The sequence below is a fragment of the Tympanuchus pallidicinctus genome, unplaced genomic scaffold (assembly GCF_026119805.1).
Source record: "Tympanuchus pallidicinctus isolate F22 unplaced genomic scaffold, pur_lepc_1.0 scaffold31, whole genome shotgun sequence".
In the NCBI taxonomy this organism is placed as follows: Eukaryota; Metazoa; Chordata; class Aves; order Galliformes; family Phasianidae; genus Tympanuchus; species Tympanuchus pallidicinctus.
The window spans coordinates 13,380,387-13,395,208 of record NW_026294749.1 but is presented as its reverse complement, the minus strand read 5'-3'; the positions used below and the strand labels follow the sequence as shown (position 1 = coordinate 13,395,208).

General features: G+C 39.8%; 1 protein-coding gene across 2 annotated transcripts in view; it reads left to right on the top strand.

Annotated features, from left to right (window-relative positions):
* The window catches only part of RECK (reversion inducing cysteine rich protein with kazal motifs), a 64,695-nt gene extending 51,240 nt beyond the window's left edge, over positions 1–13,455 (top strand). The window contains exons 17-22 of one of the 2 annotated variants that reach the window (XM_052697667.1): positions 335–506; positions 2,450–2,642; positions 4,113–4,323; positions 5,495–5,568; positions 8,213–8,368; positions 11,695–13,455. In XM_052697667.1, the coding sequence (XP_052553627.1) occupies positions 335–506; positions 2,450–2,642; positions 4,113–4,323; positions 5,495–5,568; positions 8,213–8,368; positions 11,695–11,910 (1,022 nt within the window). In that variant the 3' untranslated portion in view covers positions 11,911–13,455. The remainder of the gene's footprint in view (positions 1–334; positions 507–2,449; positions 2,643–4,112; positions 4,324–5,494; positions 5,569–8,212; positions 8,369–11,694) is intronic. The other variant, XM_052697668.1, reaches the window with a different exon arrangement.
* Positions 13,456–14,822: the final 1,367 nt, after the last annotated feature.

Sequence of the window (14,822 nt, the reverse complement as noted above, 5' to 3'; positions counted from 1 at the left end):
ATCAGTACAGGGAAATTAAACCTCAGGTAATCTGTGGAAATAGGCAGACAGGACGATGCCACTGGGAGTGACAGACAAGGAGTTTGTGGAAACGATAAAGAAAGTTGAATAGAATGAGGAAGTGGGTAGAACACAGACTTCCTTTCCTACCACACCTGTGTATGTGCCACAGCATTGCTTAATTAATTGCTAACAGCTATCAGCTGTGAGGTTGAAGAGAACAGTATGTCTCCATGTTTCCTGGATGTTAGGATGGCTTAGTGACCTCGAGTGTGTCTTTCATCTGAGAAAATAAGTGTGAACCATACCCTTGCTCTGTGTGTTGCTTTTGCAGGTTTGCCATGTAACTGTGTAGATCAGTTTGTACCAGTGTGCGGTCAGAACGGGCGCACGTACCCAAGTGCATGTATCGCTCGATGCGTTGGCCTCCAAGACAATCAGTTTGAATTTGGATCGTGTATTTCCAAGGATCCTTGTAACCCTAACCCTTGTAGTAAAAATCAAAGGTAAAACCAAGATACTCTTACGCTTTGACATCTGCTGAAAAGGCAAACGGACCTTTTTCTTTGGTGAACGTCTATTGTGTAGCAGTGGTTTGCTTTGGAATAGTTTGATAACAGTAGTCTCTTTTTACATATTAATTTATCCGCTTACCGTAGCAATGGACTGTAATACCTGCCAGTTCTTGGTTCTCTGTATAGTGCTGTATCATTTATATTTCTTACTCACATCTCAGTTCTAGAAATAGACAGTATTCATGTGTAGTTTTAAAAAATGGGAGAAAAAAGTTTGTTGGACATTTTATTACTCTGATTCATAATTTCTCCTAACACCAAAGAAAATCAGCCTGAATTGAAAATTTTAATTCATTGCTGCTTATTCAGTTAATGATCTGTGTTTTTAATTTCTGAACTTGGAAAATATCTGTAACTCTGGAAGGTTTTCTCTGACAGAATTTCATTGTTGGCTTGTGAAAACCATCTCTGTACACTCTCTGGATTTTTTTTTATGTAAGAGAAAAATCTGCATAGAGAAATACAACAAAAACTGACTTATGCCAGTGGCAGGACAAAGTCTGAACATTCTTCAAGAGATCAAAGTCCATGGCTTTTACTTTTAGTCTCTGTCTTCAGACAGAGTTCTTCATTTTCTCAGTCTTGTGCGATTTGGAATGGTAAATTTTCTGTTTGGAAAGAAAACTACCATAAGAGGTTGTGTAATGCTTTGCTTTCATGACAAATGATGAAAACATTTTTTTCCCTATATATTTAAAAGCAGAAAACTGCAGACAAAACAATATTGTTTTGCAGCTGTAATAGAAGTTGAGGTATTGAGAGTACAAACTTTAAAGCTGCATTGTTGGCATGCATTCTTTAACTTACATATTTTTAATCTGGAAAGTATTGAGTTGGCTTCTTTTCAGATTTACAGAATAATCATTTGCTTAGAACTTCAACTTATTTAAGACTGTACACAACAGGTTATTCTGGGTATGTCTGATAACATAACTGAGCATGTAAAACTTCATTTTAAAGCATTTCTCAAGTGCTTAGAATGTATTTAAAACTTTATGTTCCATTAGTATTTTTAAAGCATTTGAATCTCAGAATTTCTGAGTCTTTCCTTTTATAAATAATGCTTAAGACAGCAATGCTGAGGAAGAGTAAGGGAGCACTGTATGTGATTACTGTAATTTGTAGAGAAAGGAGATTGTTGGAAAAGCGATTTGGACTATTTTTCAAATCCCCTTGGTTGTCTTGTATCTAGTAGAGGATATCTTGCCAGACATGACAAATGTTTCAGAGATGAGACCATGGAAGGTATGCATTTAATACAACAGGAAAAGTACTTCTGGTGTTTACTGCTCTTGACTTGTCTGTGAACCTTGAGGGGGATGATAGGCTAAAAAGGAGATTGTTAGTACTGATTTTTTGTTTATTTTTAGTCATCCCCAGGATTGGATGTGATGTAGCACACCAAACCTACAAAGCTGGAATCAAATTGCATGCTTGCAATTGGCCCCATGTCATCTTTTGTTGTCACTATTCTCTCAGCACAGGTTAGACCTCTGCAATAGAATCATTTTCCCTTGCAGTTTACTGTTTTGGTGTTTGATCCAGTTGTCCTTCAATACACCTTTACAAAGTGAGGTTTGGGAGTAAGAAGTTTTTCGAAGACTTTTTCAACAATCCATTGAAAAATATTTGATGGAAGATAAAATTTTACAGAAACTATAGCTGTGTGCACATACATTGACTAAATGTTTTGTGGATCGTTTTCAGGTGTGTACCAAGTTGTAACCGGTTATTCAGGATGTTTTGTCACATCATTTCCTGTAGTCTTGCTTAACCACAGTTAGCTCTAAAGCACTGGGAAAGTCCTTACTGAAAATGTTTCCACCGAGTACTTGGAAACATTTTGATAAACTTGTGACTGTAACTTTCTTTAGATGCATTCCAAAGAAACAAGTTTGCTTGACTAGTTTTGGAAAGTTTGAATGTAGCCAACATGAATGTGTGCCAAGGCAATTAAACTGTGACCAGACACAGGATCCTGTTTGTGACACGGACGGCGTGGAATACAGTAATGTCTGCACTCTGTACCAAAAAGGAAAAAATCTGGCCTATCGAGGACCATGCCAGGTAAGGAATACGTAAAGAAATGAATATTAAACCTCTGTTCTTTTATTTCGATCGTACAGGATCCTGCTTTTGTCATTTAGAAAATGTTTACGTCGATAGTGATCCTTTATAACGAATTTTGACTAGTATAAGAATGCATCAAATGATATCTGGGATTTTAAGTGTGGAGGTGTTTGAGACAGACATCTCAAAACCAACCAAAAGCTTTGCTTCTCCTTTCTTAGGGGATGCTTGTATTAAGTCTTCTTATTAAGTCTTCTGCGGCAAACACACAACGCAAGCTTTAATTAAAGCAGTTCCTTGGGTAGGAATCCCAAATAACACCAAGTTGAACTTTTTCTAAGTGAAAATTATTGCTTCATCGTGTCTCTTTTGTAGTAGATCTTTTTTTTTTCAGAATATTTTGGAACAATTTCACTCACATGTTAATTTTCACTATGCTGATATTGGGAGTTTGAGGCTCAGGGTCACTCCCATCTTGGCAGTAAAAGGCTTTCTGTGGAAAGTCATTAGCCTTTTGTTTGATTTTGTAGTATTTTCTTTATGCAGTCTGTATTTGATCGTTCTTCACATTAATCCCTCTTAAGGAATAGAATTAATGAGATCTTCAGCCCCACCATTCCCTGCAGTGTTGGCAGATGGGCTGTTTCTGTTGCTCTGCAGACAGGCTAGGAGCTCCTCTTTCCAGAGTTGCTGGCTTTACCATTTGTAGGCTGGTTATCTCTAGATTTTTCTCAAACAATGGGGATGAATCTGAAATGAGTCTGTGAAGAGTCACTGATTCCATTTGCTTTTGCCTGTATTCAGAAGGTTAAGTCTGTTGGCTTTTGCCTTCCTGAAAATGCTGAACAAACGTATCTGCGAAGGTGAGATGGAGGGAATGTTACGATTTTCTGTTATTTTGAGGCATATTTGAATCAAGTGATGCTGCACGTGCTTCTGTGAGGAAAAAATGGAGACAATAAATACATTTATTTTTTTACAAAGGTCTCAGTCATATGTATTTTTCCCCAGAGGTGTGTAGTAATAGACTTTATTCCCTTGAAATAAATGTAGACATGTAGCTTTTCAAATAATGTGTTAGAAATACTACATTCTAAGAACATAAAAAAAAACACACGGAGATGAGTGATAGAAATAAATACACTTAATAAATTAAATGAAATTACAGTCATTATTAGTACAGAACTAAAATTCTTCTTCTCCAAACATGTCTTACTGCACATTTCTTAGATTCTAACTTAGATTCTTCTGTCACCTTCAAGTATTTTTCTTCAATTATTTTCTGTGCTTATTACCTGTTCCTAAACTGGCAGATACTCCTCACTCTAGATTTATTTGTTGGTTGTTTGTTTTTATCTGAATGTATTGGCCACAAATACCCATGTATTTTGACTTACCTAATGTTAACAATGCTTCCTGCTTGCAGCATGAACAAATTGATCTTCAGAGCATTTCTGTGTGTTTCAGCCATTCTGCAGATCAGTAGAACCTGTATGTGGACATAATGGGGAAACCTACAGCAGTGTGTGCGCTGCCTATTCGGACCGCGTGGCCGTTGACTATTATGGACCCTGCCAGGCTGTGGGTGTGCTCTCAGACTATGGCTTTCACACAGAGTGTGCCTTTGTTAAATGTCCCCAGCTTTCTGCTGCTGGCTGCAAACCAGTGGTTGCACCAGGTACGTTAACTCAATGTTGAAGTTTACTGCACGTCTCCAGGCCATCTGCATTCATAAATGTGTACTTAGAATTAAACTCATGGCTTAAAATACTGAATTCTGTTACGTCTTTGAGACATCCAAGAGGAAGAATGAAATGGAGATCTTTAGTTAAGGCTGGAACAAGGCAGTGCTGGGACTCAGCTAAGTGATTTCAAAGTGGAAAGGCCTTTGGCTTTTAGGAACCATGTTCCTTCACTATTTAGAAACTTGCAGTTGTGCCCACAGGGAGAAATGAATGAGGTCTGTGGTGCATAGGGTACAATGTCAGTACAATCCAGTAGGAACCAGATGAGTAATTTTTCAGAACTGACAGTACAGATGCACCTTGGGAATGCCAAGCTATTCTCAAAATAGAGTTCCCAGAATAACAAAGATTATATTTAATTTAGAAGACAGAGTAAGATATCAGTTGTATTTACAGTACTGTGAAGAAGGAAGTAGGAATAGTCCTGCTATTTTGTATTTTCATTCTTCTCACAAGTACTTCCTCAAGGAAGCAGTAATTAATTATTCACAGAGGTCAATTTTCAGAAAGCTTCATGTGGTTTTTCTCATTCAGTACTTTAAAAATGGCTTATGTGCTTTACTGTTATATCTAATATAGTAACAGTCATTCCTAGAATGTGAATTACTTAGGGGCATGAACTGATATGAACATACAACAGTGGGTAGGCAGAAAGTTGAAATATCAGCCCTTTTGTTTCCAACACAGTGAGGGAAAGTACAGGGGAAGCACATGCTTCTGTGTTAGAACAGATCTATGGGTTTTCCTCCTCTAGCTGTATAAAGATTCTAACGTGCAACTCATAAGGAAATGTTTGCAATGTGCAGTTAAGCATCTGTTATATCATCACTATTTCAGCTTCTGAAATTCATAACTTCTGTAGTTGCCTATGACTTCATACAGTATCTTGTCTTGCAGTACCTATGCCTTTTAGCTTCAATAATGTTATATTGAAACAGTTTTTTGTCTTGTTGCTTCACTTTGTAGTTGTAAATATGTGACTACTTATGCACTGTGAAGATTTTCAACATTTGAAAAAAAAAGGTTGTGCACTTCTGCTATCAACGTGAAAAGTGTTTGTTTTTCTTTCAGAGATTTTATTGTTTTTTTCACTTAATCCCACAGGAGCCTGCTGCCCACTGTGCGCTGGAATGCTGAGAATATTATATGACAAAGATAAGCTGGACAACTTTGCAAGGGTAAAGTTCACTCATTCCTTGTGTTAAAGGGTACATGGAAAAGTCAAACTATTTTATACCCTTCTGAAAAGTTAAATATTATAAAATCAGTTATTTTTCAGGTTTTTTAATATTTCCCATTATTTCTTAACATTTGGATCTAGAAATTGAACAACAGTGCAAAACAAAACCGAATTGGCATAGACAACAACAAGCACATTAAGTTGCAGTTTAAATGACTTTTAACATAAAGGCATGCTAAGAAAACTCTGTTTAGCTATCTCATGGCACCAACACAGTTTGTGTTTGTTGTTTATGGCACTTTTAATAAGATTATTCTGCTGACTTAACTATTTTCTAATGTGGGTAACTTAGTTCTGATGTTGCCTTTGGATAGTTTTACACTCTTCATGTTTATCTAGATGGTTATTGATGATTTGTTTTGCTCTTCAGCTAGAATGTCTTTGTAAATGTTCTTTTTTTAACATATCTATAAGTTAGATGCTTGCATTCTTCATTGCAGTTCTGTGAAAACCTCTAGTTTAAAATGGATCTTATGCTGACTGGCCATCACTGAACACAACATTCTAAGTCCAGCCTCACCATATGATGTGTAAAAGAATTGCATTTCTCTTTTGGCCTCTGCTTTCATGCTTCAGTATATGGAACACAGTATAACACTTAGAGTCACAGAATCACAGAATTGCTCAGGTTGGAAAAGACCTTAAAGATCATCAAGTCCAACCACAACCTAATTATACTACCCTAACTCTAACAACCTTCCACTAAGTCACGTCCCTGAGCACCACATCCAAATGGTTTTTAAACACATCCAGGGATGGCGACTCAACCACCTCCCTGGGGAGCCTATTGCAGTGCTTAACAACCCCTTCTGTAAAGGTGTTTGTCACGATATCCAACCTAAACTTACCCTTGTAAGGTAAGTACTCTTGTGAGGTGTAACTTGAAGCCATTTCCTCTTGTTCTGTCACTTGTGAAGAAAGAAGAGACCAGCCCCACTCTCACTGTAATCACCTTTCAGATATTGGAAGAGAGCAGTAAGGTCTCCCCTCAGCCTCTTTTTCCCCAGACTAAACAGCCCCAGTTCCTTCAGTCTCTCCTCATAGACCCCAAGCCATATTCTCCAAGCCCTTGTTGCCCTCCTTTGGACCTGCTCCAGCACCTCAGTGTCCTTTCTGTACTGAGCTGCCCCAAACTGAACACAGTATTTGAGCTGAAGCCTCACCAGTGCCGAGTCCAGGGGCAGGATGACTTCCCTGGTGCTGCTCACCACAGCATTCCTGATCCAAGCCAGGATGCCATTGGCCTTCTTGGCCACCTGGGCACACTGCTGGCTCATGTTCAGCCCACTGTCCATCAGTACACCAAGGTCCCTTTCCATCAGGCAGCTTTCCAGCCACTCCTCCCCAGGCCTGTAGGGTTGCCTGGGGTTGTTGTGACCAAAATGCAGGACCCAACACTTGGCCCTATTGACACTCATCCAGTTTGCCTTGGCCCATTGATCCAGTCTATCCAGGTCCCTCTGTAGTGCTTTTCTGCCCTCTGGCAGATCAACACTCCCTCCCAGCTTGGTGTCGTCTGCAAACTTACTGAGGGTGCACTCAATCCCCTCATCAAGATCATTAATGAAGATGTTAAATAGAAGCAGCCCCAGTACCAAGCCTTGGGGGACACCGCTCGTTACCGGCCCCCAACTGGATTCAATTCCATTGACCACAGCTCTTTGGGCCCGGCCATCCAGCCAGTGTTTCACCCAGCAGAGCACATGGCCACCCAAACCGTGGGCAGCCAGCTTCTCCATGAGGATGCTGTGGGGGACAGTGTCAAAGGCTTTAACTGATTTTTGGCACCACATCACAACAAAATGTGCTGCTTATTGAAGTATATTTGTATCTGCATGTGATCTTCATTTAAAAAATCAAAAAGAATTTGCTCAAAACATTTCACAAGTCCACTAACCTATTTAGACACTCAGAAGTAGAGATAATTAATAATTTCCAGGTAGACCTGAGCATGCAGGCAGGTTCGCTGTGCCCAACGCTGAGTTGGGCAGAGGAACCTTACAAGATTCAAGGCCAATTCCTATTTCTGGGGAGGAAAAACAGCATGCATCAGTACAGGTTATGGGCTGACCTGCCGGAAAGGAGCTCTGCAGACAAGGTCCTGGGTTTCCTTGTGCACAACAGGCTGGCCAAGAGCCAAGGTGTTCTTGTGGCCAAGAATGCCAGTGATATTCCAGGCTGCATTAAAAAGACTGTGGCCAGCAGGTTGAGGGAGGTCATCATTCCCTTCTGCTGTGGTGAGGCCACATCTGGAGTACTGTGTCCAGTTCAGTTCTAGAGATCATTTATCTCTAGAGGTCCCTGCCAACACCTGTGATTCTGTTTCTCTAATTAGCTAGATAAGAACACAGGAAAGAAAAATAGATGGAGCAGGAGAATGGTGCAAAGCATGAAAAGCTAAGCATGGGAAGTGAAAAGCTCTCTTACTCCAATAAGGGAGAGGCAGCAGGGGGCCAAACTAATGAGAACCAAATTAAGTTCTCTACTTGCCTGGGGAGCAAATGCCCATAGGACCTGTCTGAGAGAAATGATAATACTATTTTGCATTAAATCACCCATGAAGTGCTTTGTTTTTTTTCCAGGTAACCAATAAAAAGCCTATAACTGTACTTGACATACTTGAAAAACTCCGCCTGCATGTTTCCGTGCCACAGTGTGATGTGTTCGGATATTTAAGCATAGAATCTGAAATTGTGATTCTCATCATTCCTGTGGATCAGAAACCCAAACCATTGCAGGTAGGTTATATTCTTATTTTATTTACCCAGCTTGGATTTACATCATTTTAGTATGTATGTACTTCACTATTTTCAATACAGCAGTTTTAAAATTGTTTTCCTGTGTGCTGAATACATGGGGATCTCTCTAATGACTTGACTGCAAATGGTAAAACATGCCTTGAGAATCCTGCTGTCCTGGTAAGAGGCTTTTGAGTGTGGATCATCGAACAGGTGAGGCAAAGGAAGGCCAATGATCCAATAACACAGTTTTTCTTTTACAGTGAATAAATGCAGAACTTTCAACTTTGTATGGCTAACACAGCAGAAAATATACTTACTAGTGAAGGACATCTTCAATTAATATTGTGTAATAAGTGGATTTTTGCATGAAATGGCACTCCTCTGTGGCTGGTGTCAGGGTTAAAAGTAGGTGGGTGTACAAGTAATATTAAACTGAAGCACATCTGTGTACTGGTATCACAGTAATATGTTGTGCTATCTTGCTGTAAAGCAGTAGCTCTTACCAAAGAGGATTTATGGACACTATATTCTGAGATATGTAAGGACATCCCAAAACGCTGTTGTATCCTTAAAAATGAAATAATGCAATTAAATAAGCTGCCCAGCATGCTGTGTCATTCATGCTAGCAAATAAGAGCCAAAAGCTCACAGTAATAACCTCTAAGTGTAAACCAGCAACTGCAGGTCAAAATTCTTGTAGTCTTTTCTTAGGAATGCTTTAGAGCGGCAGCAAGACTCTGGCAGTGAACTGCACTTTTATTATCGTGGAGCTGTTGCTTCACTTCTAATTTGTTAACCTGTGCAAGACCAATGAGGATATCTTCTTCCTATTCAAAGGAACAAAACTCCTTGCCATTTTATAGTTGTTCCCAATAGTCTCGTTTTGCCCTGCTGACAGCATGTTACAATGGAGTGCCATGGAGATGCTTTTGTGGTTTCAGCCAGCAGGCAGCAAAGCACCACACAGCATTTGCTCACTACCTTGCCCACAGTGGGATGGGGGAAGAGAACTGGGGGAACCAAGTGTAACTCACAAGTTGAGATAAAGACTATTTTCTAAGATGAAAAAAGGAAATAGTAATAATGATAATATATGAAACATGTATGCTTACCAAATAAGTGATGCACAACACAGTTGCTCACACCCACCAACCAATGCCCAGCCAGACGCCATGTCGCAGCTGCCCCCTGCAGCCAATCCCTCCTAGTTTCACAGTTCTACACGACACCATATGGTGAGGAACATCCCTTTGGCCAGTTTAGTTCCACTGTCCTGGTTCTGTTTCTTCCCAGCTCCTTGTGCTCCCCAGCCTCCCTGCTGGCAGGGCAGTACAAGAAGCCAAGAAGCTGAAATGACCTTGGCTGTGTACAGCATTGCTCTGCAACAGCTAAAACTTTTGTGTGTTAACAACATTTTTTTTCTCTAAAGACAACAAAACAGCACAACACTGGTGACTGAAGAAAATTATCTCAGTTGAAACCACGACAGATGCTCTGGTGGTTCCTTCTGTCACCTTACGTATCAACGTGCACTAGTTGAAAAGTGAGAATTTAGCTTCGAAAAGGAAGGGGGAAAAAAGGAAATCTGTCCACAGTCTCTCATCTTTTACTATTCAAACAATTTAGGCAGGTTGCTTTTGTTGTGGTGGTTTTTTGTCGTTGTTGTTTTTGTTATTTTGGGATTTTTTTTGCTATTTTATATTCATATGTGCTTCCTGTTTCTTTTTCATTTCTGCAATCTAATTCTGCATGGTCAGAATTGCTTACGGGTTGGTCTGAAGTTATCAGTGTATAAAATGACTGTCATAAATTCTGCAAGCTGCAGTATCAAACAGGCCATTTGTTTCTCAAGACAGAAACACTGTAGGTATTTTGCTACTGGAGCAAACAGCTGTTATGTCCAGTTCTGCTCCGACGTTTTTCTCCTGTAACAGAAACAGCTCAGAATGTTACCAGCACTCAGGAAATGAGGTCTTGGGCCTTTGTCCATCTCTTCACACTGAGTGAAGAGGAATTGCCTTGGGCTGCATATACAGAAGTTGCTCGGAAATTAATACCTCCTATTTATTTCCGTGGAAACAACAACAAAGATCACAGTCACACTATTTGACAGAGCAAATTCTCATCTCTAAAACACTATTTTTCAATGCAGTCATCACCATTAGCTGTGCATTTTCACCAGCGATGAATCTGCATGCTTCACTCATAAAAGTCTACACCAGTGGAGATGACCCACTTCACCACTGCTGAAATGCACCACCTCACTGTGCTCACATCCACTGCTTGGTCTCTAGAAACTTTCAGTAAATATCAGTGGGCACAACATTTTCTGCATGGAGGAATTCAGTGGCACGCCTTTGCTTCACAGGCATTGCCATGGCAGGCTGCATTGTGTCAGACTGCCCCACTGCTGCTGTCTCTGAAATGGCAACAAAATGTGAGGGAACACTGGCAGGAAGGTTCAGCCTCATCTGCCTCCGATGTTTTGGGCCAACATAACAAAACAGGAGGCATTACTTTTGGATACAGCATCATTAATGAAAGCATTTCATTTTAAAATATTTTCTTAACAAGTTAAAAGAGAGAGGAAGAGACCGCAGAACCAGCAGGCTGCTTGATCCTGTCTTTGTGGAACTAGCACGTCAGGGCAGTTCCTCAACATTCAGAGCTTTGGGCCTCCAGGCACGAAGTTTGTGAAAGCACAGACTTACAGGAAGCAGCTCTCAAGGCTGCTACAGATCATTAATTCTGAATTTATTCCTGGGATGCGGTAGAAGGTAAGATGGAAAAAGCAATTCTAAAATGAATTTGTTATTTCGTCAATGGGGGAATTAAAAGCAAACGACTTTACATCTCAGTTCCCTCAGGCTTTGCTTTTATTTCCTTTTCTTTTTTTCTTCCTTTCCCGTAAAAGAAATCAGCTTTTGCTGACTGGAGGAAAAAAAGCCCATTAAGTATAAAATCCTGATTTCCCAGTTGCAGATTTCAAGGCACTGTCCTGCTCAGTGTGGAAGATCTCGGGTACTTCTAGTTCTAATTTACTGTGAGCTTTTTGGTGCCAACATTCAAAACGCGTCACCCTCGATAATTTACAAGGAGCTTCCTTCCTCCTCTGTTGCTGCTTCCGCAGTAGTTTCCCAGTAGCAAAGCCCATGATGGGAGCTCCACCACGTCTTAGCAGCTGCACTGAATCACTGTTACAACTCTTACACGCTGATTGCAATAATTAGACTTTTCTTTCTGAGTTTTTCTGCCACCAGTGAGATGTTTGCATTGCATTGCATGTTACATGACAAGAGAAACAATAACTTTTTTCTTCCTAGATTGAAGCCTGCAATAAAGAAGCAGAAAAGATAGAGTCGCTGATCAATTCAGACAGCCCAACATTAGCGTCACACGTACCTCTGTCAGCCCTAATTGCATCTCAAGTACAAGTTTCGTTTAGCATTTCTTCTCCTTCTGTTAAAGTGGGGCCTGTGCTGCACTGCCTGTTCATCAGTTTCTCATTTACCTTGCTAAAATTAATGCATTACATATAGCTACAAAGCAAACACACAACTATCAAGGTATTTTACGTTGTGGAGAACATTGGGAATTGTTGATCACCGAAGCGGAAAACACAAACTGTAGGAGACTCGACGCGCTGACGTTTCTCACTGAAGAAGGAAGAGTATTTGGAATAAGCTGAAAGATGATTCTTTTATTCCTCACTACCAAAGTGTTTGTTTCAGCACAATTCGATCATTTTCCACAGATGTACATTGGAAGGTTCTGACTTCATGGATCTCTATTCGTGAGAAGGTTCTCAGTGTTCATTTCAGCAGTGAACAAAGCGTTGTGAGTTCACTGAAAAATGGTAACTTTGTGTTATTCAGACAAATCTCAGTGACTGCAAAATGTACCTGCCTGTTCTAAGCATCATTTTTTGAAGAAACAAAGTGCTGCTACTTCATTACCTTACCAAAAATATGAGTTTATTCTCATGTAAATACACTTTCGTATTTTATTATGAAGGAAACTAACCAGGCCTGAGCCTATTTCAACAGACATCTTTACTTGGACCAGTGAAGATTCATGGGACGTTGGGCTCAGTGCTTCTGAAATGACAATCAAGCTCTATACCTGAAGTACCTGAAGAAATGAAGAAATGTTTTCTTTTTATAGTTTTGTATATTTCAGAATCTCTTATTAGATGCAAATTTATAAAGAATCTCATTATCTCTATTTAAGTGCCATTTAAAATATTGCAGTATTTGCATGTTATCTAATGAAAATTATACTTTGAATATGTTTACACAGTGTTTTATTTCTTATTGTATTCTATGCACCTGACCTTACTCTGCATGAAGTATTTTGTATCAGTATTATGATAACCAACTTTTGAAGTATTTACAGATTTGTTTTGCCAAAATGCTGAACTTTGAAAGCACTGAAAACTTTTTGAACATGTATGTTATTGTAGCATGTCTGTAGCAAATATTTTATGCTAAATCTTTTAAATTTAAAAGTATTAAAGCTTTTTTATCTTAATAAAGCTGTTATTTGTCCTTATACAGGAAAGCACGTTACAGAATTCTGCACAACAGTAATTTCTTCTTTCTTTCTCAAATCAATACATAGAACTAATTACAACCATTACATACATAAGTGACTTACTTAGCTTAAATTTTCCAAAGAAAGTGAATTTCAAGTGCCTGGGTTTTACTTTTTTCTTTGCCACCATTCTGTGTAATACGTATGCACACTTTCAGTATGTGTCAGACTTGACGAACCACAGAGGAAGGATATTTTTTGGGACCATCATCATAAGGTTATGGTCAGTCACCCATAGTTTTGATTCGGTCATTCTGCACAGTAGTAAATCCTCACAAACATTAAGGACAGATTCAATACCTTATTTGTACCCAAAATTTAAGGCTCAGGGTCTTCCAAAGCAATCCAAGTCTTTAGCTGTGTTTTCTTGCAAGCCCACACAGTGAAGTTCTTAGAAAAGGATTCAAAGTGAATCTCTTGCCATTGTGGCCTATTAATGAATGAAGAGCAGTTTTATAAGTGCTAATTTACTGTTTCTGAGCAGTGAGGGCAGATGAGTACAAAGGAAAGTGTTCTACAAAGTATCTTCAGGAAGACTGATGCACATAATCAAAGCCTTGATAGAAGGAAACAGTTGAACATCTCTGTGGTTTCTTTTTGCATATTCCTTAGAAACTCGGACCCGAGTATAATGAATGAATGCATCTGAAAAGCTTTTCTTTCCTTTTTTTTTTTAAAGCTGAAATAGCTTTAAATGATCTCTGAAACTGCATTTCTTTTTGTCAAATCATTAGTATCTACAAAACAGTTTTTCAACACAGTCACCACCATTAGCTGTGTACTGCTGCCAGTGATGAACAAGAGCTTTGTATGCCACACTCATAACAATCTGCATGGCCATTCAGAACATGGACTGGCTTTCATGTCACTGCTGAAACTCACCACCCCCCACCTCACTGTGCTCACATCCATTACTTGGTCTCCAGAACCATTTGTAAGTTGATGAATGTCACTGGGTGCCATTCTTTCCGCACGGAGGAATTCAGTTACACGCCTTTGCTTCATGCACGCTTCCAAGTCAGACACCATTTTGTCACACTGCCCCTCTGCTGCCCTCTTTTGCACAGCAACGAAATGTAAGGGAATATTGGTGAGAAGATTCATCAGATTCATCCTCTACTGCCATACCAGCAACATCCACCTCTGATGCCACGGGCCAATAGATAGGAGCCAAAATAGAGGCATCACTCCAGGAGCAGCCTGTTCAAGGAAAGACTGAGAGTTTGGAATGTCCAGCCCAGAGATGAGAAGGCTTAGGGGATGTTGTCAGTTTGTACACATATGTGACAGAAAGTAATATGGGAGTGTAAGTCAGACCCTTTTCTGTATTGCCTGCTGATAGGACAAGACATAATGGGCATAATAAGGAATAAAAATAATACCAGCTGAATAGAAAAAAATGATTTTACTGTGAGTGATCAAACGTAGGTACTGGCTTCCCATAGAGATTATGGAATCTCCCTCCTTCAACATGATTGGACACACAGTTCTCTGCAACTTGCTCCACACGTCCTTGTGTGAGCAGGCCTGATTAAATAATTGGGAGAAGTCTCCTTCCAGCTCATCAATTCCGTGATTTTGTAATAAAGACCCGAATAGCCAGAAAGGTAGTTTTATACATGCTTAACAATTTGCTGGTCTCCTCACTTATTATGCACTTTAAAACTCTGGCTGTCTCTAGAATTTGAAACTCTCACCCATGTCATATTTTCTTTTTGCATGTTAATTGGCCAGGGGTGCAGGGAGAAGGAAGCGATCATCCCCCTCTACTCTGCCTGGTGAGGCCACATCTGGAGCACTGTGTCCAGTTCTGGGCTGCCAAAGCACCATCAGGTTAATTACCAGGAGAGGAGCCTCT